We start from the raw sequence: 24132 nt of genomic DNA, 5'->3' as shown, positions 1-24132 counted from the left end.
ATGTAAGACGCATGTGATCAGTCACATGGTTCTGACATCGCCGCAGGTCCTGTAGGACACCTGGGAGAGGAGAGAGCAGTGCGGAGCCTCTCCTCTCTGGGAGATCGGGTGCAGCTCTATATCAGGGCATCACCCTATCTGCCTTACAGGGGTCAGGAGGGTTTAGCAGTGCTGGACCCTCCTGACCTCCGGTCTATAAGACGCAGGCACTTTTTAGCAAGATTTTTCTTGCTAAAAAGTGTGTCTTATAGTCCAAAAACTGTGGTATATATTAGATATATCATGGCTTAGTCTTTGTAGCTCTTCATCCGAAGACCAACTTCCTTCCCATGATGCCCTCTGTGTGTCAGTTATAGGCAATAAAAGACACTTGCACTATATAATAACCATAAATATGGCCGACTAAATCTTCATCATTATTTTACCCTTTACATAAATTAAAGGCCTGTGGATCCAAAGGCCGGAGCCAAAATCCCACTATAAGTTTAGATTGAGGGAGTCTTTTATGACATTTGGTTACGTTTATACTGCACCCTTCTGAGAAGTGCTTATTAGTGTGAATAACACCGCCACTATGTGCATCAGACGAGATACAGGCCGCAGAACGGAGCCTGTGATTATGTGATTTTGCCTTGAGCCATGTTTTTAGTCTTCACCACACGTGGTACGATCCATGGAGTAATGGAAGGAACGTTGTGTTTTATTCCATGGAATGTGTGACGTATGTTCAGGATTTTTTTTTACAATTTTTGTTTGTGAGCATTACTGTGATAATTGTGTGTTGTATCTATGTTTCCTACTTTTACATCCTTATTGAAGCACAGTATGGCGGTATTTCTTTGCACTGCATGGTATTGTTATTGGGCATCAGTTACTTGGTAATGATCTAAATGTATGGCCTTGATGTGTAGACGCTGTATTGTATTGTTACTTATTGCGGTATTACTTTGCGCTGTTTCTTACTGTATAGCAGTATTATTACATTATAATGATATGATACCGTTTGACTACATGAATATGACAATTATTTAGGTACCATACTGTTATTATACTGTAGTGATTGATACTGGAAGTGCGTAGCAATTTCATTCTGGCACAGAATTAATCTGTAGTTGTATTATTTGGTACTACAATACGTATTACGGTATTATTTTATTACTGTATGCTTCAGTAATATACACTGTTATCTCATTGCTTTGTAAATGTATGCAAGAAATATATAAGCACTATTACTTTTGTACTGAATTGTAATACTGCAGCTGTTTTTGAGCACCATATAGCGGTATTATTATGGCACAGTTTCAGAATGATATAAGATATTAGTACATGTTGGCAGTTATATAGCGGAAATCATTTGTCACAGTGTGGTATCATTACGTGGTATCAGCTACACAGTTACTCAGTTATTATTTGGCGCTATTATCCTCTGTATCACAGTATAAAGTTTTACAATATCGCACAATTTGGCCTCGTAATCTGTAAATGTATGGAAGAAATAAGGCGTTTTATAGATTTCTGTACTGAATGATAGAGCCGTTTTCTGAACACTATTCATTTTCCATAGTAGAACTACATGGTAAATGTAAACAGTTTTAATCTAGTACAATTTTGACACTATGTAGTAGAATTATATGGACACAGTATGGTGAAAGGAAATCTACCATCAAAATCCATCCTGATAAACCTGGGACACGTACTCATAGATCCGGGCACCGGGACTGTGGTAATCAACTTACATTTGTTATCCATGGCCTCATTACATCTAAAATCAACTTTTAAAGTTATTATAATTGGCCAGAAGGCCTCTGGAGGGAGTTACTTCACAGGCTGTTACACTGTCTCCCCATCCTTCTCTCCCTCGGCACTTCCGCCATCTCTCTGATTGCTGAAATCTCAGAGGGAGGGGCAAGTGTTACGGGACAGTGTTACAGCCAGTAAAGCTACAGCATGGAGGGGCTCTGGTAACGACCCCAGGAGCCCTTCTGGCTCATTAGAATAATTTAAAAAGTTTATTTTAGAAGGAAGGAGGCCATGGATAACAAATATAAGAAGATTACCACAGTCATGGTGCCTGGATCTATGAGTAAGTTATACAGTACAGTATTATTTATTGCAGTACTATTTTGAGCACTGTATAGTAGCATTGTTTTGGCACAGAATGAGTGTACATGATCACTGTTATACATGCACTTTCTTAATCACTTTATGAGTACCTACTGTATAGTAGTGTTATTTTGGCAAGTGTGAGCATACCTGGTCCTGGTTATACATTCACTGTCTTAATCTATACCAGTACTATTTTTTAGCAATGTATAGAAGGAAGGAGGCCATGTATACCAAATATAAGAAGATTAGCACTGTCCCGGTGCCTGGATCTATGAGTAATGTCCCTTAGTGCTGGATTTTGATGGTACATTTCCTTTAAGCTTCTCAATTGTTCTTTTTGGCTACTGTATGATAATGCTCCTACCCCGCCTTATAGGCAGTTTATTGCGGTTTATATCTAGGGGTTAAAAAAAATTCCATGATTACAGGATGCCAACCACCAGGATCCAGGATAATAAACCAAGCATGCTTACCCGCTGCTCTGTGCCCCCTCTCTTTTCCTTTTTCTTCGTATACCCTTGTTTGTACTAAATAGGCTTTAAAATTATGCAAATCAGTCTAAGTAGCTCCATGGTTAATGGAGCCTGGAGCCCCTCAAGCTCATTAGCATAATTTCCAAAGCATTTTCAAGGACCTAAGTGGATTCTGCCAGAAGGGGGCATATACTTGCATGTAAGTGTGCTTGTTTTACAATCTTTCATCCTGGTGGTAGTTCTCCTTTAATTTGACTATGTGCACTTTTTAGGAGTTGGGAACAGAAGTAATTTTGTAATATTTTCCACCTGACTAGAGAAAACAGAAGTGACTGACAGCCCGAAGGAAAATGTTATTATCTTTTGATGTCACTCAACAACCTATAAACATGGGTGTCTTTGTTCGGGCTCTCCTGGAGACTTTGCATCTCTTGTGTAATCTCCTCCGTTCACCATATAGCGATAATAACACCCGCACTCCTCTCTTCCTGATGGAATAAAATATGAGGACATTTTTCCTCACTTTCCTTTCATCTTCTCTCACCGCGTCTCGAATAATAGAATCGGCTACAGGAAAGAAAAAAAAAAATAACACATAGTTTTTCGTATTTCTGCCCCGATTCCGAGTCGTTTCCTTCAAAAATGATGTATGTTGTGGTTTCCGGGAGTAAGCCAAGATCATCCCGGAGAAGTCATAATTTACTAAAAACTCCGAATTGTTTCCAGATTGCTCAATCTAGAAATAGACCCGGGTTCTACCCCGCGCAGCTTAGAAAACAGAGATTTTGTCCTACGGCCGGACGTCAAGACGGGTTCAAGATGCTCGGAAGAAAATGTGATCTCTTTATTATGGAGTTTGTAATCCAAATTAAATTAAAGCAATTTTTGGACAAATTTAGAGGGGGATAATAGAATACAAAGCGCAGCTTTCATCCAAAGCTCACACACACACTGCTTGGGTATTTTTTTTCTACAAATAGCTCTGTATTGCGGTAATCTTTTGGCGCTGTATGAGTCTATAAGGTCTTAATCTGTGGCAGTACTATTTTCAGCACGGTATGGCAGTATAATTTTGGCACAGGACCAGCTTACATGGTCTCAGTTATACATTCACTGGTTTAATCTATCATGAGCACTATGTAGCAGTATTATTTCGGCAAAGTATCAGTTGTACATGGTTTCGGTTACACATACTCTTCCTTAATCTGTGGCAGTACTATTTTCAGCACGGTATGGCAGCATAATTTTGGCACAGGACCAGCTTACATGGTCTCAGTTATACATTCACTGGTTTAATCTATCATGAGCACTATGTAGCAGTATTATTTCGGCAAAGTATCAGTTGTACATGGTTTCGGTTACACATACTCTTCCTTAATCTGTGGCAGTACTATTTTGATCACTGTATAGCAGTATTATAGTACATATGTGCATACATGGTCTCATTCACTGTTTTAATATATGGTAGTACAATTGTAAGTGCTGTATAGTGGTATTTTTTTGGTACAGTCTGAGTTTATACTACCTTAGTCTGTCTTAAACTACAGCAGTACTATTTTAATCACCGTATAGCAGTATTTTGGTACAGTTTGGGAATACATGTTTTCATTTATACATTCACTGCCTTAGTCTATGCCACTACTATTTTGAGCATTGTATAGTGGCATTATTTGGCACATTATGAGTATACATGGTATACAAGTTATATATTCACTGTCTTAATGTATGGTAGTACTTTTTGAGCACTGTATAGCAGTGTTATTTTGGCACAGAATTAGTCCATATGGTTTTAGTAATACATTTACATTGACTATTTTAATATTTGGCAGTACTATTTTAGCACTGTATAGATGTATTATTTTCACAAAGAATGAGTATATGTGATCTCCATTATACATCCACTTTTTTAACCTTTGGTAATACTATTAAGAGCACGGTTTAGCAGTATTATTTTGCCACATCATGAGCAAATATGGTCCTAGGTAATCTATGACAGTACAATTGTGGCACTATTTAGCAGAACTACGTTGGGACAATATGGTATTGTTTCTGTACATGGTCTCCATTAGTCTTGATTGTCATAATATATGGCGGTAGTATTCGGCTTTTGTGTCAGTCTGCTACTCTTTGATGCTGCTTATGCTATGGGTGTTACATGAAGTGAATATAGAGGGGCCATAAGCATTCGGGCATATGACACATTATGAGTTCATATGATCCTGGTTACATAGTTGCTGTTGTTAATCTATGGTAGTACTATATGAGCACTGTATAGCAGTATCATTTGGGTACAGTATGAGCATACATTGGGGCACATTTACTTACCCGGTCCATTCGCATTCCGGCGGCGGCTTCTCCGACGAGTGTTCGGGTCTTCCAGCGATTCATGAAGGTCCTGCGCCTGATGTCCACCAGGTGTCGCTGCTGCACCGAAGTCCGCCGAGGTGCTCCGGAGTTCATCGTCTTCATCGTGGTGCATGTGAGTATGGCCCGTGCGAACAATTTTTTTTTTTTTTTAAATGCGGGGGTTTTTCCGAATCCGTCGGGTTTTCGTTCGCCCACGCCCCCAATTTCCGTCGTGTGCATGCCAGCGCCGATGCGCCACAAACCGTATGCCCAGTGCTGGCCCCGGCCCTTCTTATATATAATGTTACACAACGGGGCAGATTTACTTACCCGGCCCATTCGCGATCCAGTGGCGCGTTTTCTGCACAGGATTCGGGTCCGGACGGGATTTATGAAGGTAGTTCCTCCGCCGTCCACCAGGTGGCGCTGCTGCGCTGGAAATCATCTGAACGCACCGGAATACACCGAGCTGGACCAGGTGAAGGTAAGCGCTTCCCAAGCGACACATTTTCGGTTTTTAAATGCGGCGGTTTTTCCAAATCCGTCAGGTTTTCGTTCCGCCATGCCGGCGCCGATGCGCCACAATCCGATCGCTTGCGCCAATTATTCGGGTAACACGTCAGGAAAACGCAAATCGGGCCCTTAGTAAATGACCCCCATTGTCTCAGTTATACAGTCACAATCTATACCACTACGATGTTGAGCTCTGTATATAAGTATTATTTTTGCACATTGTCAGTATACATGGTCTTGTTCATTTTTACACCTTTTTTTTTAATCTATGACCGTACAATTTTGGCTCTGTTTAGCTGAATTACATTAGGACAGTATGGAAGCGTTACTGTATATGGTCTGTTATTCTGTGATTATCATAATACAGGCAGTCCCCGGGTTACATACAAGATGGGGTCTGTAGGTTTGTTCTTAAGTTGAATTTGTATGTAAGTCAGAACTGTATACTTTATCATTGTAATCCCAGCCAGAACTTTTTTGGTCTCTGTGACAATTGGATTTTAAAAATTTTGGGTTGTCATAAGAACCAGAATTAACACTAAAGCTTCATTAGACACCTGTGATAACTGTTATAGCTGATTATTGTAGTCCAAGGCTAAAGTACACCAAATTACCAACACCCAGAGGTCCGTTTGTAACTAGGGGTCATCTGTAAGTCGAGTGTTCTTAAGTAGGGGACCACCTATATATGGCAGAACAATTCAGATGTCTTATTATCCTGCTTCTTTTTGAGGGTGCTTCTGTCATGGATATTACTATAGTGAATGTAGAGGGGGCTAGAAGCCTTCATAGGGTGCCTCTTCCCTCCGGATACAGATTTTGTTACATTCTATAACATGTTGCCTTGGATGGATTTATACAGATTAGTTCCATTTCCATGATTTATTGAAGTTAAAGAACCCAGTGGTCTATGTTTTATATAAGGATAAGTTTCAAAGCGCCCCCCTATCTCCACAGGCTGTGTTTGGTATTGCAACTAATCACTATTTTAATGAATGGAACATGGCCGCTATATTATACATATCTCATAGAAAATCCTTTCCAAAATACAAACCCCTTACAGATTGCTGATCTGATCTCCTGCTCTCGTGCGCGTATGTAAATGGGAGACACTATTACATGTTGGGTCTGATTCTGGAAATGAAAAAAGCCTCTAATATTGAATTAGGGGTTCAGATCCTTTTTATACAAGGACAAGGGAAGGATAAAATAATCAGGATATTAGAATATCATAAAATATTCAACTTCTTCTCATCAAAGGCTCCTGGTTCTCCGTCGATATGACTTTCAGCTATGGAAATGAAAGTTGCCACTTTTTTTTAACAAGGTTATATATTTGCATAGATTCCCCATAATCCTCTGCGGTAAAGTCTCCTTATGTTTAATCAATATTACACATTGTTTTCCAATGTAATACAGGCAGTCCCACGTACAAGATAGGTTCCATAGGTTTGTTCTTAAGTTGAATTTGTATTTAAGTTGAAACTGTATATTTTTTAATTGTAGATCCAGACAAAACATTTTTTTGGGCAAGTGACAATTGGATTTTCAATATTTTTTTGCAGTACATTAATTGGATCCATGATTATCAATAAAGCTTCATTACAGACACCTTACAGCTGATCATTGCAGCCTGGGACTATAGTAACATCCAGAGAGATTTACCAGAGGTCACAGTGGCCAGAGGGGTCAGTCTTTAACTAGGAGTCGTCTGTAAGTCGGGTGTCCTTAAGTAGGGGACCACCTGCAGCCCTTTAATTATCTGCAGTTTGTCTAATTGGAAATTATGGTGATCTATTTCATACCAGCCCGTGTGATATGGAACTGGTGTAAAAAGTAATAAATGACAATGTCGTATTTTAAAGGGGAGGTAAAGTGTCTCTTGAATACATTTGGAAATCTTCAAATGTTACTACATTTTGAAAACTTTATTACTTTGCTATAAAAGTTGCAAATATTGATGTTTCATGTCTCAGTGAACTCGTACTCGACAAAGGAGAAATTTTCCTCCCGAGTCACAAATTTATAAATCAATGTGTGCTTCAGGCATGGATTATACCTAAATACATGTCCAAACTGTTTGTGTATGTATATATGCAGTGTTTGCACTAGTATTGTGTCACTACCGCACTATGCACGCCGCGACGCAATACCGTGCACAGAAAGGGGCTTTCCGGCGGCCTTGGACTCTGACATAATTGTGGCACACGCCCATTAACTTAAATGCACCTGAATATAACTGGTGCACCTTGGGAGCCTGATTCATGAAGACCATGCACTGGTCTTGATGAATTTGATTCACTCTGCACCATAGTGTCATAGTGTCTGCCCCTGTTTACATAACCTCAGGTTCTCTAATTATTAATAAAATCCACTAAGTGAGCTCAAAGAAATCCCATCAAGACAGAACTATGGTATAAGATCTCAATCTCTGATAAGAAGTGATGCCATGCAAGGCTAGGCAGATGTGAGATGCTTTATTTGCATCACAAAGGATTATTCAGAAACTTTCAGTGGGGCAGGACCTGGGCTTGGTTATTTAAAGATAAAGAAGTAATGTCCATAGTTCATTGGTTTGTAAATTATTACATGGGCATCGCAGAAACAAAGGCTCTGTTTTCCCTGGAGCAGATAGTAGTATTCATAAATTACTCGTATCATTTGTAAACATTGGCCCAGGTAGTCTGGCATTCCTTGGTGCAGAGGAGTAGACTGTGATCAGCTTCATCCATAGTAATACTTCTTCTTAGTTTCAGTATTCAGCAAGCCTATAAAAACAATATGTATAACAATACTTCACAATAGCAAATGTGGGCTAAAATTTAGTAATAGTTGTAATAATGGGGCAGGGTCTTCATGAATCTGGCGCACCCTGCAGGTGCCAAAGTACATGAGCTCAGATCACCAGTTTTTTTTTTGTAGTGAACTCAGTTTAACGGGCGTGCGCCACCATTGTGTCAGACTTCCGGAGCACCCTTTCTGTGCACAGTATTGTGTCTCGGGGGACATTACTGGTGCAGACACTTCATAGATACATGTGCAATCTACACCTGGAAACAGGCGCCGATTGCTTGACGAATGTTGCCCTTTATGTTGCCCTTACCGTACATCAGTCTTTCCACCTCATTTGTCGAGTCTTCACTTTCCATTACAACATGGCCCTTACGAAATTGCACACCAATATTTTACAAACCCAAAAGTCTCTTTTCTTACTGTTTTGGCTGTGTATGTGATATTTCCACTTTGAATGACGACCTCCTATGATCTGGATATTTACGTAACTTATTGTACGACAGGTTTTGGTAATGGGTTATTCCCTTGTTTTACAGAGAGAGGATGCATGCCATGGAGAAACAGATTGCTAGTCTTACTGGCCTGGTCCAGAATGCTCTATTTAAAGGGCCCAGCCCCAGCAGCAATAAGGATGCACCTGGGTAAATATATGAGAGCTTTTCATTTACATCCAGGGAGGAATTCACTCTGCTGGCAGCAAACATGACTCTATTATACGTGGGGAGGGTCAAAGAGGTTCGGAAAATGGAAACGTAGCCGCTTAGAGACTATGATATCTCTAGAATGGTACAGCCTGGAATGAGTTAAAAGTAGAGAGGGTAGATCCCCATTCTCATCATATATGGGGGTCCTAGTAGTGCACCCTGTGCATGGGTCACACGTTGTTAACTTGGAACATCCCCTAGAGATCTGTACTATATTCTATAAATCGGTCCATAAAAGGAATCTATACCATCTTGTTTTTAACTCTAGAAATTTCCTTACAGCAGTTATTGAAGCTGTAGATCTCTCGCATAGACGTAGAAAGAGAACCTAATGCCATGAAAATGCTAACCAGTCTACATTATGCCTGAGAGTCCAGTGGCATAGTTATCAGTAGTTGATTATAATAAAGGGGGATTGGGGCAGCTGCCCAGGGCCCAGGGCTTCTGGGGGGCCCATGGCCACCTGAATCAATTGGCAAGTTTGTTACTGCCCTGCAGAGATAAAAAGGAGTAATAGATGCCATACAATACTCAAGCTCTCAACACATATGTATGCAAGGGTCCTTTCAGGACCTTTGAAGGTCCTCCAAAGGTCCTGAAACTGCAGAACTAAAAGTAGACAGAAGGGACCTGCACATTTCCCAAGTATCTTCATTCTAGTACCATATGAAGGAAGTGAATGCCATTTAATAATTAGATGTATAATGACCCACAATTTTCATACAGCCCAAGCACGATGGCCGCCTTAATCTACCCCTGATAGTTATACACGGAAAACGGCAAATCCCTGACAAGGGTCACACACTGGACTCCTAAGCATTGAAAGAGTAGGGATTTATTTTATCAGAAAATTACCAATTAGGCTCCGTTCATATCTCTTGATAGGTCTTCATTTATTTTGAGTCAAAACAAGGGTTGGTTGGACTCGCAGAAGAGGTTCATGTCTTTCTATTCCCTACACAGAGGTAGGGTATAATGAAAAAAAGGTGCGCCTGTTCAGTGTATCCAACCACTCCAAATAACTGAAGACATAAGGGCGCGTTCACACCTAGCGTTTTAATAACGTTCTGAAACACGTAATTGAAATTCTCCACCCCCTACCACACATTGAGTCAGCATTTCATTTCCTGCCGGTTTAGTCGACGCAATGTGTGAACAGGCCCTTACAGTTTTCTATAAAATATATAAAAATTCTGCTCAGCTCATTGTACTCTATAACATACTGCCTGGAGACTGGATATTATTTAAATGGTGACATGTTCCCTTTAATTGATAAAATTCTGTCTGCCTCTAGCCACCACTTGGTGGCGCTGCATGCTGTTTATTGCATTTTAGTCTCTATTCACATTAAAAGAAAGTGGATCCCAATAAAAAAAGACACTGCTGCCATAATGGGGTCCTATGGGAACACTTAGAAAGTTGTACTTTAGTCTGTGCCGACATGGTCTGTGCATGGTGGACAACAGTGGTGGAAAACATCATCATGCATGTGATACAGACGTTAACTCTTCTAACACAGACATTAACATCTTGATGGAACCCTTTGATATCCGGGCTGTGTCTAGTGAGCTAAGGATTACCTACCACCTATGGAAATGTCTTGTGTAATGTTACGGATGCCATTATTGGGGGGTGTTCACACTGGCACTTGACAAACCCTACGATATCCCAGGATCTAGTGATTTTTTTCCTTTTTTTAAATTAATGATCGATATTTCTGTTTTCCTTATTTCTAGTGAAAAAGTCTTAAGGTCGGCAAGCAACACGCCACCGGTCACCGACAGCCCAGGTACAGTATAAGGGTGGTCTTTTTTGTGTGTTTTTGCAGGCATGTGTTTACATTTGAATGAATCTGACTCAGAGGATGTGGTCTTCTTCTGGCCATGGTGGAACCTCGGGCGCTGGTCAGATGCCAAGATGTCTACTTAACCTCTTGCTACTTATTACCACTCACTGAGCCTTCTCAACCCAAATGAAGGGCTGAGAATTTAAAGGGAACCTGTCATCAGAAACTAATAAACCACCTTTAGTATGTTGTCAAGAAGTTGAACAGCTTCTGGATAATGGGGCTAATTTACTAAGGGTCCCGGGGCTGCATTTCTGTCGGATTTTTCGGCGCTTTCGGTGATCGCGCCGATGGAACAGGGATTTAGAAGGGCATTGTGGCGCACGTGATCGGATTTTGGCGCATCGTCACCGGCTTTCATGCGACAGAAATCGGGGGGGGGGCGGGCCGTCGGACAATCCAACTGATTCGGACTGAGCGCGGGATTTAACTTTCAAATTGTGTCGCAAGCCCAAGCACTAACATGCACCAGGAAGAAGATGGTGAACTCCAGCGGACCTGAGCGGGGAAGTGACACATGCAGGATATCGGGCGCACAATGCAAGTGAATCGCGGCACAGTGCATGATCGTCTGACACATTCCGGATAGGGGAACATGCAGGACCGGGTAAGTAAATGCGCCCCAATGTTTCTTTCATGGCCCAGGGTGGTGGTATCATCCAGAAAATCAACTTTCAAGTTAGATGTACAAAGTCAGGGAGGTGGAAAGTTTAACATTAAAGTCAAGCTCTCCCTGCCTCTGAACACCTCCTTGACTTAAGTGTTAAACTCTCCGCCTCCTTGACTTCATAAAACCAATTTTCATCTTGCTTCAAATTTGATTTTCTGGATGATGCCACCACACCAGACCATGAAAGAAACATCATCTAGATGATGCTCATTTGCTCAACACCATACTGCTAGTGGTTTATTAGGCCAATTTCTTTTGACAAGTTCCCTTTAAGTTGTTCCAGTAGTTTTAAGGTATCCCCTCTCCAGGGTGAGATGATTGGTGGGGGTCTTTCGGTTATCCATCTTAAAGGGATTGTATAAGATCAAAGAAACATGGTGTTCTAAAAGCCGTTCAAAATCAGACACAACGCATGGAAGTCTTCTTTGAGGAAAGTAGCCACATTTTTCCCAATCCAGTACAATCCATTTAAAGGGAACCTGTCATCATATTTTTCACAAATACAGTTAGTGACAGGTTCCCATAGAGCCTGAGTAACTAACTGACACCTTTTATTTTCGCTTAAAATTGTTCCCCTGAGCTTCCCATATATTCAACTTTATAGTTTTACCTGGTATCTAAGCATAGCAACAGGGAGTTGAGTTGGGCATGGCCTCCCCGGGCTGAACCCAGCAGCTCCTCTCCATCCTATCTCTGTATGCAGCTGTAATGTCATGTGACCAGGATGACATAATCGCAGGTATTTTAACTTTTTAGCATTATAAAACTGTACACCGAGCATACATCTCATGAAATCACAGCATATTGTAGTCCATGCAGGCTGCTGTGATAGTTTTATGTGGTCAGATATGTACATTGGTACATTGATGATGTCACCCTGGTCACATGACATTAGGCCACGCCTTTTGACTCGCTCCATAGATGCATAGATACCAGGCAAGATTATAACTCTGATTTTATGGGGATCTGAGGGAAAGTATTTTAAGCTAAAATAAGGGTGTCAGATAGTTACTAGGGCTCTATAGGAACCTGCCACTAGCTGGATCTGCGAAAAATGTGGTCACAGGTTCCCTTTAAGACATCAAGGTAAAAGAGAGGTCACTGGAAATAGGAACTGATTTATCTTCTCTTCCGCTCCAAGAAACTACTTTCTATTGTCTGCCATAGCTTACCCGATAATAAACGCATAGTGACAACATTATCTGATGAGGGTTAGTTTTAAAGGGATACGTTCATATTGAGGGATAACAAAGGAATATGTCAGTGAGCAGGGATTCACATTGATATCTATACAGTGCCTGACTACGACTACATTAGTAGATAATAAAGGATATGATATATGGTATATCTTCTATCTTAGAAGGGAAGATGAATATAGTATCAATATGTCTAACTGTTCAGTGGTTTCCAGTGCATAGAAAGTTCTTCCTTATCATCTACCTAATTGATAGCGATTGTTCATTGTTTGCGCAGCAAAAAGACAAGCTGAGTCAAAACAGCCACAGAAATGTTGTTTGCGGTCCAAAATAAATTTCCTTTCAGCAGAAACAGAAGGCGCTGTGTATTGTTTGTCGCGCTAAACACAATGAGCCGGGGGACTGTGATTAACCCGTTTTTGTGGGGGATGTAAGAACAACATGAAGCCGCGCGCCTATCGAGAAGAAAACACAAAACCCATACATTATTTCCCCGCTGTCACCTCCTGACTGACACTGAGCCATGGGGTGAGGATTTAGGAGAGAAACAAATACAGGAGCAGAGATTTACCACATTTCCAGGCCAAAATGTTTCTAAACCTAAACTCCGGATCTCTTCTAGTATTGGGTAGGTTACATAGCCTGCCACTTTAGGCTACATTCACACTGCCCGTTGCACGCCGTACCGTAGCACGGCGGGCAACGGCGGCTCGCGGGGAGAGGAGGAGGTGAGCGCACGGGGCCGTCATACGGGAAAAGATGGGACAAGTCCTATCTTTTTCCCGGGTACGGAGCGGTACGGTGCCGCACGGTCCGTGCGCCCATTACCGTCTATGGGGGGCGTATATCGGCCGTATATACGCCCCCCTTGCGGCAGTGTGAATGCAGCCTTAGATCTTCTGTAGGTCTTCTAGGCAGGACTTGATAATGATAAATCTTTCTTTATACAGCGCCATCATATTCCACATCGCTTTACAAATCATAGGGGACGTATACAAAGTACATTACGGAGCACAAACAGTCATATGGAACAATAGGAGTGCAGGTCCTGTTTGATCTTATGACCTAGGCAGGTCTTTGTCTTCTGACCTAAATAGATCTTCACAGTATTTTTTCACTTAGGTGGATCAGAATCTTAAAGATAATGGGGCACATTTACTTACCCGGTCCAGTCGCGATCCAGCGGCGGGTTCTGCTGGGATTCACTAAGGTCCGTGCGCCGATATTCACCAGGTGTCGCTGCTGCGCCGAGGTCCGCTGGAGTTCACCTGCTTTTTTCTGGTGTATGTGAGTGCTTGATCTTGCAACACAAATGGCTTTTTAAATTCTGCGGTTTTTCCAAATCCTTCGGGTTGTCCGGTGGCCACGCCCCCCGATTTCTGTCGCGATTGCGCCAAAAATCGATCGCGTGCGCCACAATTCCGTGAAATACAGCGCAAAGAGGAAATATTCGGGAAAAACCCGACGGATTCGCGGCTGCGGACCCTTAGTAAATGTGCCCCAATGTATGGTTATAGGGATGTGCATAGGTCTTAATTTTCTAGACTGTCTGCGTCTTCATCATCATTATCTAGCCTGAGATGAGCTTCGTCTTCTATCCTCTGGTTTGCTTTATCAATTATCTGTGTAGATTTTGATCTTCTGACCTAGTTAGGTTGTTCTTGCCTGACCTAGGCATTTATCAATCTTCTGTCTTTTTTTCCTACCCTAGGTTAGATCTTTACATTTTTTTTTTTATGATCTGTAAAGCGCTGCGGAATATGATGGCGCTATATACATATACAATATTATTATTATTTAGCCTGAGTAGTAATAGGAGAGGCTTTTCCCATCACTTCTGAACATTTGGGATTCCAATATAAGAGAAACACTTATTGCATGGCCAAGACTTTTGAACCTTCTAAAAGAAAGAATTAAAGTGTTTGTGTATATAAGTGTTTGTGTATACGGTATATATATTTCATGCAGAGATCTTTTATTGATACAGATAGTATATTGGAAATTTGTACATTTACGTATTGTACATCTATTATGGATAATAGCATGTGGTAACCCCTTCTTCTGGGTGACTCGGTTGTATTCATGTATCACATTAGGATGAATGCCAAGTACACATTTCCCTGGATATAATAGACTAGATCTGTACTTTACAGTAAGGTGCTCCAAGCTCAACACCCGAGGCAGCCCTGCCCTTCCTTATAGGCTTCATCTGTGATAACATGAACCCGGGGAGCATTCTGTACCTTCCCGTTAGTGGCCAACTCTTCCTGTCTTGGCCTGTCTCTTGGAGCACAGAAACTATGTAGAATTTCTGCTACATTCAATAACAAGTAGCCATGTTTTCCATCCCTTAGAATTGGAGATAATCCTGCGATTAATGCATGCACAGTCACAGCCTACACCCGCTCCAAACAAAGTCTTCTTTCATGCTACCCGACCCGTATTTGCATGTTTCATATAATCCAAGGGCACACGTTCTGCCAGCACTGAATTTGCATTTTGCAAGCCCCATTGTCACCAAGCCAGTTCTCCGGATATTTCTTCTTAGTGTAGCAGACTGTATAATACAATGTTACACTGTAGTTTTATATCATTTATAAAGAAAGAGGAAAAATAAAAACTAGTGCTGTCGCTCGCCCGACCCGTGTATAATGCATATCTCGGGTCGTGAAACCGCACTGGATGTAAGATCGTAAAAACAACGCTTGGTCCAGATCCAAGATATAAAGTATATTCAAAAGAATTATATCTCCAAAGAATTCACACTGGCAATAGGGTAAAAAATTTTTTTTCCAAATTTTGATTTTAAAGGGCATCTACCAACAGAATGAAGGACTGTATGCAAATGAGCCCCAGGGGCTCTAGGCTCCATAAGTGTTAACGGAGCTCTTTTCCATACAGTCTTAATTCATTTAATACAGTCTTTCCATACAGTTTTTAAACATATAAAGGTTAAAAACATCACTACAAAAAAAGGTATGCAAATAGATTTTCAGGCAAATAGACTAAGGACTAGAAAACTATTCGGTCCAAAACGCGTTACCGCTTACTTTTTGTAGTGATGTTTCGGACCTTTACATGTTTATGGATTAAAGGGCATCTACCACCAGGATTAAAGACTGTATGCAAATGAGCCTGAGGGGCTCCAGGCTCCATTAACACTTATAGAGCCTGGAGCCCCTCAGGCTCATTTGCATACAGTCCTTCATTCTGATTGTAGATGCCCTTTAAATACAATTTTGGAAGAATTTTTTTACCCAATTGCCAGTGCGGATTCCTTTGGAAATATACTTCTTTAGGATTTATATACAGTAATTATATCAGTCCACTACTCCAAAAGGAATCCTAGTGCTCCCTGTTTTTTTCCGTCACACTCAGTGATCTACATTTGTTACTTATATAAAGATTGTTTGTAGCTTAGTCCTATTTACTTGAATAAGGAGCAGCTGTAATACCAGAAACAGCCATTAACGAAAGTGGCGCAGTTTCATACCAGAGACCAAAACTGTTATGGTTGCTCATCGCAACCAATCGGAGCTCAGCTATTATTTTATAAACTGCTGTGCGAAAATGAAAGCTGAGCTCTGATTGGTTCCAATGAGCAACTAGAACAGTTTTGCTCTCAAGCGCTTTTGATAAATCTCCCCCTTTACGTTTATGACTTGGGTCAGTCACAGCTTTTTAGCCCACATTTGCCTGATGAATTTTGAGAAGATTTTAATTGACCAGAATTCTAAGATTTAGACGTTTAGGAGGTAAATGGCGAGGGGCGATGTATTTTATCTCTCTTTTTTTCGGTTACTTGTACAGGTCACTCTGTATCGAGTGGGAAGAATTCGTTAACAATCATTGAGAGCACAGCTGTCATTTCCCACGCCCCACCATCCGGCTCTACCGATATGCAAGTCAGTCTCCATGATATGAGGCGCAACGTGGCAGAACTGCGACTGCAACTGCAGAAGATGAGGCAGCTGCAGGTAAGTAGTGGGAAGTGTTTCACTACAAACTAGAAAATATGCTGAGTTACACCCCTAGCCCTGCCTCCTGCCCCTGGTCATGGTTACACAGAGTAATACTGCCCCTAGTGGACCGGCACAGTGGTCACTACATATTCTATTGCTCCCTATAGTACCTCCTGTATCCTCAACATTGTATACAAACTTTCTTTCTGTGGTCCTACAATGTACAATCCTCTCCTATTTTGGCCCCCCACTGTGTGGTCCCCCCGCTATATAATACCCCCTGAGACTGTCCCGCTGAATCCAAAAAAGTCTATGGAGGTCAGAAGACTATGGCTCCCCTCCATGCTGTACATCTATTATCCTACAGCTCTGGTTATACACTATATATTTTACATTGAGGCACATGTGCTTACAGGGTCACCGGAGTTCACAGTGCATTGTCCAACTATAATTCAGCGTGCGGCGATTCACTAAGATCGTGCGCCCGATATCCTGCATGTGTCGCTTCCCCTCTCGGGTCCGACAGAGTTCACCATATTTTTAGTGGTGCATGTAAGTGCTGGGGCTTGTGAGACAATTTGAAAGTTAAATCCCGCACTCAGTCTGAATCCGTCGGATCGTCCCACGGCACGTACCTTACTGATTCGGACTGAGTGTGGGATTTCTGGTAGGAGGATCAAAGAGGCTACTGGGGAGTGGAGTAGCCGCGCCGTGTAGCCTCAGTTCCGGCTACTCCACGCCCCAGTAGCCTCTTAAGAAAATCTGCATTTTAGGGAATAAAACGATATCAAAAGATTGCGGGGACGTGAGGATTAGCCCTAAAAAGGGCTCTCCTCACGTCCTATAGATGCACCTACCACCCGATCTACCTTTATAGGTAGATCCGTGGTAGGTAGGTTTCCTTTAAGTTAAAGGAAATCTATCGTCACAGTCCATCATGATAAACCATAGATCCAGGCACCGTGACTGTGGTAATCTTTTTATATTTGTTATCCATGGTCTCCCTCCTTCTAAAATCAATGTTTACAATTATGCTAATGAGTCAGAAGGGCTCTGGGGGTGTTATCCATGTTGCAACTCAACTGGCTGTTACACTGTGCATGAGCACTTCCCCCTCCCGCATACTGAAACTTCCTCTAGAAGTGCTGAGGGAGCAGTGGGGAGGTGCTCCGTGAAGCTGCAGCGCAGAGGGGCTTTGGTAACGCCCCCAGGAGCCTTCTAGGCTTATTTTAAGTTGATTTTAGAAGCAAGGAGGCCATGGATAACAAATATAAGGAGATTACCACAGTCACAGTATCTGAATCTAGGAGTAAGTGTCCATGGTTTATCATGATAGTAGATGAACACACTCATTTGCTTCTGGTATGGTTATTTGGTCATCTAAAGAAGGGGCTCTCACTGTGTGTAGTAAGAATCATGATAAATAATAACAATAGCTAAAGGCTCATATCGCTCCATTGTTGCGAGCACCTGCGTCCTTGCATTGCATTTACAGATGTGCATTCCCGAGTCACCCTCACCCCCCCATCTCATAGGCGCCTTGGCATAACCGTACATTTCAGATCTGTTTGAATCTATATTATCCTCCATTACACATAATCATAGAGGGAAGTGGGCACAGTTATTGCCAGGTTTAGTAATTGTAGACATGGAATAAGCAGTAATAAGACGCTGGCAGCGAGGATGGAAAGTAAGGGGAGGTTTACAAAGAAGACGTCATGGGGAAAGAAGGACTTATAGAAAGTCACAGTCCAGAAATACTTCAGTGGAGAAAGATGTGGAGTTTGGAAATAAACCAAAATCCTTCTGAATTTGAGAGGTTATTAGTAATGGTAAGTGAAAATACAGAATATTAGTGCAGATGTAGCAGAGCCGACTTTGTTTTTTTCTCTGTGACATGTCACGGTTTGATGGAGTGTAGCCTAAAAAGTCAAGTTCTGTGCAGCGCTGCGTAATCTGTGTGCGCTATATAAATAACGCAATTATTATTATTATAAAAAGTCTTGGAGAAGTTTTTGAGCTGAGGTATTGACCTAGAGACCCCAATAATACAACAATAATATGACCATATACAGGCAGTCCCTGGGTTATGTACAAGATACAGTCCGTAGGTTTGTTCTTAAGTTGAATTTGTATGTAAGTCGAAACTGTATATTTTATAATTGTAGTTCCAGGCAATTTTTTTTTTTTTTTTGTTGCCCCAGTGACAATTGGAGTTTCAAAATTTTTTGCTGTAACGGGACCAAGGATTATCAGTAAAGCTTCATTACAGACACCTTACAGCTGATCATTGCAGTCTGGGACTATAGTAACATCCAGAGACTTCACCAGAGGCCACAGGGGGCAGAGGGGTCCGTCTGTAACTAGGGGTCGTCTGTAAGTCGGGTGTCCTTAAGTAGGGGACCGCCTGTACTGATATACCGTAGAAAATAAATAACAACTAAAAACCTTTCTACGTGGACACTGGATACAGCCCCTTATTGGAGAGATGAGAGAATCATAATTAAGAAATGGCGATTACAGAACAGGGCGGTGATTACGGCCAGTGACAATTTTGTGATGTAGCCAAATTGTTATCAGATTTCATGTGCAGAAATCTAAGATGAAGACAAATTATAAAACCAGTCGTCTTCTGATGAATGAGATTTGCAGCATTTCATTTGCGCTTTGTGGTCGGGAATATTTTCACCTGATGAAACTAGATCCATAGTGTATGTGTAAATAGCAAGGCACATTGCACCACCTACAGGAGTTTTGGGGCAATTACATCTCCAAAAATATCAAAAGATGGTTTAGCCCCTGTGTATGGTGGTGTATTGTATTAAGAAGTAGTTGGAAAATAATATCAGAAAGTCTGGGAGGTAAAATGAACCGAATGACTTTAGAACATCCCAAATTTGAATACATATTTTTTATGTTGTAAATTTTTCACTTTTAAAAAAAAAAATTTTTAGAAGTGGTTGTGACAATATGATGGTTACGTATATTAGACTGTAGGAGATTCTGCCGACCACTTCATACATTTGTGGATTCCTTCCCACATATTACATTTTTGCTTTCCCAATGTTTATTTTTTTTCTTGGATGGGAAATACAAGATCATGTACATAATTATTTCTCAAACAGACCAAAAATAATTTGTAGAAAATGAAAAAAAACAACACATTTTGGGGCTTATTTACTAAGGGTCCGCGGCGGCACTTTCGTCGGACTTTCCGACGTTTTCGGGGATTGGTATTTATAGGGGATTGTATCGCACGCAATTAAATTTTGGCGCAGCTGCGCTGGCTTTCATGAAGAGGGGATTCGGACTGAGTGCGGGATTTAACTTTTAAATTGTGTCGCAAGACATTGCACTTACATGCACCAGGAAGAAGAAGGTGTATGTAAGTCCATTGTTTTGCGACATAATTTAAAAGTTAAATCCTGCGCTCAGTCCGAATCAGTCGTATCGTCTGATGGCACGCTCCCCCGATTTGTGTCGCACGGAAGCAGCGCAGCTGCAACAAAATCCGATTGCATGCGACACAATCCCCTGTCACAGCAGTGCAAGTGCGGCTGCGGACCCTTAGTAAATAAGCCCCTTTGTGTACAAACCGAAGTAAAAAGTACTAGCAGGGTCTTTTTTAATACTTTCCTGACTAGTTTCCACTTTTTGGCTGAGATTTGTCTGTTCATCCTTTTCATCCTTTTTTTTTTGTCACCCAGAAGTACAGGAAAGCTGGGACCCAGGAATCCTCAGATTAGAATTGGAGCGAGTAGGGGAAGTGATTATCGATCATTTTCAACCCACTCTTGACATATTACCACCAATTTTTTGCTTCTAAGCTGAGATACAATGGCTTGTTACAATAGGCCCAAACCCTATAACTGCACTACTGAGAGATTCTTATTACTTCATTTTAATATCAACACAGGGGAAGACACTTAGGGGAGATTTATCAGGGCTTGTACACAAGTTTTGTGGCGTACAAGCCCAGAAATAATTGTGATTAGTTCCACCTTTACGCCAAGTAGTCGTGGAGGAATGGGCGCTAGTGATGGGTCGTTCGCGAAAGAGCCGGCTCACCTCAATGAGCCGATAGCTCACTAAACCTCGCCCCTAATTGGCTCACCACACCCCCTTTAACCTGATAAAATTGGGTTAAAAGTGGAGCGGTGTCCGGTGTCCATCACTAATGGGCACAGCTGAGTGTTTCTGTCCCACGTCCGCATACTCGCTATAGTGTGCAACGATTCATGCCTGAATGGTTGTCGGTAATAGGACAATTCTACACCAGGCAGGGTCTGCCATAGTCGTACACCAGCTGGAGCCGCCTTCTATGCCTGGCGCACCAGGGGGCAGGACTGTCATCCTACGTCGGAGCACAAAGCGAAAGCGCATGATAAATGTCCCCTATCATCCCATATATTTTTCCTGAATGACACTGCCCCATATATTTGTCAAATAATAGGTTCCCCTAGTGCACTAAATGCCACTTTTTGTAATGCGGTTGCCAAAATCTTAGACTATTTGCCAAAATCCGATTCATTAGAGCAGATTCATGACAACAGTCATATAGAAAGTCTCTCATCTCCATAACAACCTATCACATTGCAGCTTTCATTTCTCACAGTATCCTTGGAAAATAAAAGCTGCGCTGTGATAGGTTGTTATGGGCAACATTACTGGCTTTCTGTTTTCTTGACTCTTCCATTGAAAATAATATAAATTTAGATAGAGAAAAAAACACAAAAACGCATTCAGTACCTGGGTATATGTTATAAATGTGAAAATTTGTATTTCAACACCTTACTTTGTGAGATATGATGGCTTGGAGGTAAAGGCCCCAAAGCCTGACACTGCACTAAAAGCATATGCAACATCCCCCACCGGGGCCTAGCCCTTGAGGTGAGGCCTGGAGACAGCCGGGGCCCGCGGTACCGGAGTGGCTGGCGGTTGCGGCCTAAGCACGCTATTGTCACGGTGCTTGGTACGGGGGAACCGGAGGGCTGTCATACAGCCTGGCCGGTCTCCAGCAGGGTGGTGTTGGCAAGAAATGATGAGGGAGAGGCTGGGAAGCGGATCTCCCTGGGGCAACCCCTTAATGTCCCGAGTGTGAGTCTCTGGGTGATGGGCAGGGTGCCGGTGATGAAGGCAGCCGTATTAGCAGGGACCAGACGGAGACAGAAGTTGAAGAAAACAACTTACAGTTCTTTATTTGAACCGCAGGAACCGCAGCAACGTGCCTTTAACAAGTAGATGGAGTGCTGAGATGTGAGTTGGAGGGAGCCTCAGGAGATAGTTCACCAGCCTGGATGTAGAGGGCAGGCTGGGAGGCAGCTGTGTCCTGGTAGGAAGCTTCAGCTTGTCCTGTAGGGCTTCAGGTATCACCTTTAAAGGTAAGATGATACCCCTTTTCCTCACTACACTAACTCTAGTCTTCTTGCTCCACTCTTCAGAGGCAGGGGCTAGGCTCTTCCTGCTCTGGTATGGGCTAGACTGAGATTACTCACTCACTCACTCTAAGATTCTCCTACACTTGAATCTCTCTGAAAGAAGATCTCAAAAAGACCCAGAACATTCCTGGCCAGGGAGTTTTATTACCTCCCTTTGGTCAGGTGGTGGCTGCTCCTCCAATCACATCTCAGCTTACAGAGCACAGGATGTAACACATATCATTGGACAATGGCATCTTGCATCATACAAAATACTTAACCTCTGCCTTGCCAGGCAGGATTCACCACTGCAATACCCATATGTCCTATCAGGACCATGTAGTGTAATGGGATTACCTGCAGGTGGGACGTATTCGCAAACCCTCCCTCGCCATTGCATCGGCGAGGGTGTTGCACATATATGAGGAAAACATTCCCTTTTCTGATTTTTGTGAGGTACATTACTGTTGTGTGGATACAAATACTGCCGGTCTCTACACATAAGCGTTTCTACCACTAGACAATCCATCTAAGATGTGATGTAGTTGATAGTGATGGGAAGTCCGGCTCTTCTTAGTTAGCTGGCTCATTAGGCTCCGTTCACTAAGAAGAGCCGGCTCTTCTGGCTCCTGAACGGGTCCCTATTAAATATATAACAGGGGGCCGCAAGCTAGTCAGTAAAGCTCCCTTATGGTAGCCGGCTCCTGTCGTGCACGAACAAGAGCCGGGAGACTTTACTAGTAGTTTGTCTCCATCACTGACAAGTGTGAGAAAACTCAACCTATTAAAACACCACAGACACGTGGGCCCCAGTACACTCTCTTTAATTTGGTTTAGGCCCCTGTAATAAGCAGTAGATATATCTTGGACGTCTGCTCGGATCCCGGATTTAGCCGGTGGGATGGAAGCGGCGCGGCTGCTGTTTAATTAACATAAAAGCCATGTTTGTTTTCTCAATGGGAATGAGGAGTTCTCGTCTGTGAAATGTAACTGCATGTAATTAAGACATTAAAGCCACATTCCTTTTATATATCCCACATCTGACATGAATCCAAGGGTAATTGCTTCTTTTGGACCATGGAAGTTCTTCTTCCCAAAGACTCTTTATCTGTAGAAATACATACAAACTATTTGCAGTAATTGGTGAGAAATAATTATAATATCCTCCATAGATAATCACACTTAAAGGGGTTGTCCAATTTCATAAAATTAATGCTATTGTTTGTATAATGAAAAGTTATACAATTTTCCAATGTGCTTTCTGCATCAATTCCTTGTGGTTTTCTAGATCTCTGCTTGCTGTCATTCTATAGAAGGCTTCATTATTTATTTTCAGTGGGTAAAAATCTGCCCATGGTCACACAAGTGCACGGCTCATTATAACCTGCAGCTCTGTTTAATCACTATTACACTAACGAGCCGTGCACCTGTGTGACCATGGTCAGATTTTTTTCCACTGTAAGTAAACATAGAAGCTTTCTATAGAATGACAGCAAGCAGAGATCTAGAAAACCATGAAGAATTGGTACACAAAGTATTTTGGAAAATTATATAACTTACATTAATTTGCTGAAATGGGAACACCCATTTAAACATCATCCCACATCCTCAATATGTACAACCCCACACACGTTTTTTTGGGGGGAAAGTCGGTTACTTGAACAAACCACTACATATGATTTGAGACTATGGGGCACATGTACCTTTGCTTTGGCTTTTTTTTTTCTTTTCTGCTGGTCAGATGTATTAAAAAGGCAAAACTCCTAAGACACATCTGAGTTGAGGTCTTTAGTAATTTGGCGACTTTTTGAACAAAAACCACAAACCGCTTTGGTGGATTTGCAACCTTTTACAAAAAGTTGCAGCTTTAACATTTTCTTTCAGATGATAACTCAGAGAATACTGCAGAAAACTAGACAATGGCGAAATTTGAAGGGTGGTTGCCTAAGGCGCAAAAAAAAAGTCACGAAAAGTTGCAAAAGAAAAAAAAAACATGTGCTCTTATTGGTAGCAGCTATGCATCTACATGTTTAAGACTATCCTATGTATCTGTAGGCAGCATGTTGTAAAGCAGGAGGATCTGACGACATTATACATAATCTCCTA

The 24132-nt window shown here is 41.8% G+C and overlaps 1 protein-coding gene across 14 annotated transcripts in view; it reads left to right on the top strand.

The window, feature by feature from the left end:
* Positions 1 to 24132, top strand: part of KIAA1217 (KIAA1217 ortholog) — a 421655-nt gene that overhangs the window by 376815 nt on the left and 20708 nt on the right. For 12 of the 14 annotated variants that reach the window (XM_072154151.1, XM_072154149.1, XM_072154145.1 and 9 more), the window contains 3 exons: positions 8768 to 8872; positions 10672 to 10724; positions 16458 to 16624. In XM_072154151.1, coding sequence (XP_072010252.1) covers positions 8768 to 8872; positions 10672 to 10724; positions 16458 to 16624 — 325 coding nt within the window. The remainder of the gene's footprint in view (positions 1 to 8767; positions 8873 to 10671; positions 10725 to 16457; positions 16625 to 24132) is intronic. The other 2 variants (XM_072154147.1, XM_072154150.1) reach the window with 1 other exon arrangement.

This window comes from Engystomops pustulosus, chromosome 5 (assembly GCF_040894005.1).
Source record: "Engystomops pustulosus chromosome 5, aEngPut4.maternal, whole genome shotgun sequence".
NCBI classification, from domain to species: domain Eukaryota; kingdom Metazoa; phylum Chordata; class Amphibia; order Anura; family Leptodactylidae; genus Engystomops; species Engystomops pustulosus.
The sequence above is the reverse complement of the archived record's forward strand: the minus strand, read 5'-3'. Positions and strand labels throughout refer to the sequence as shown.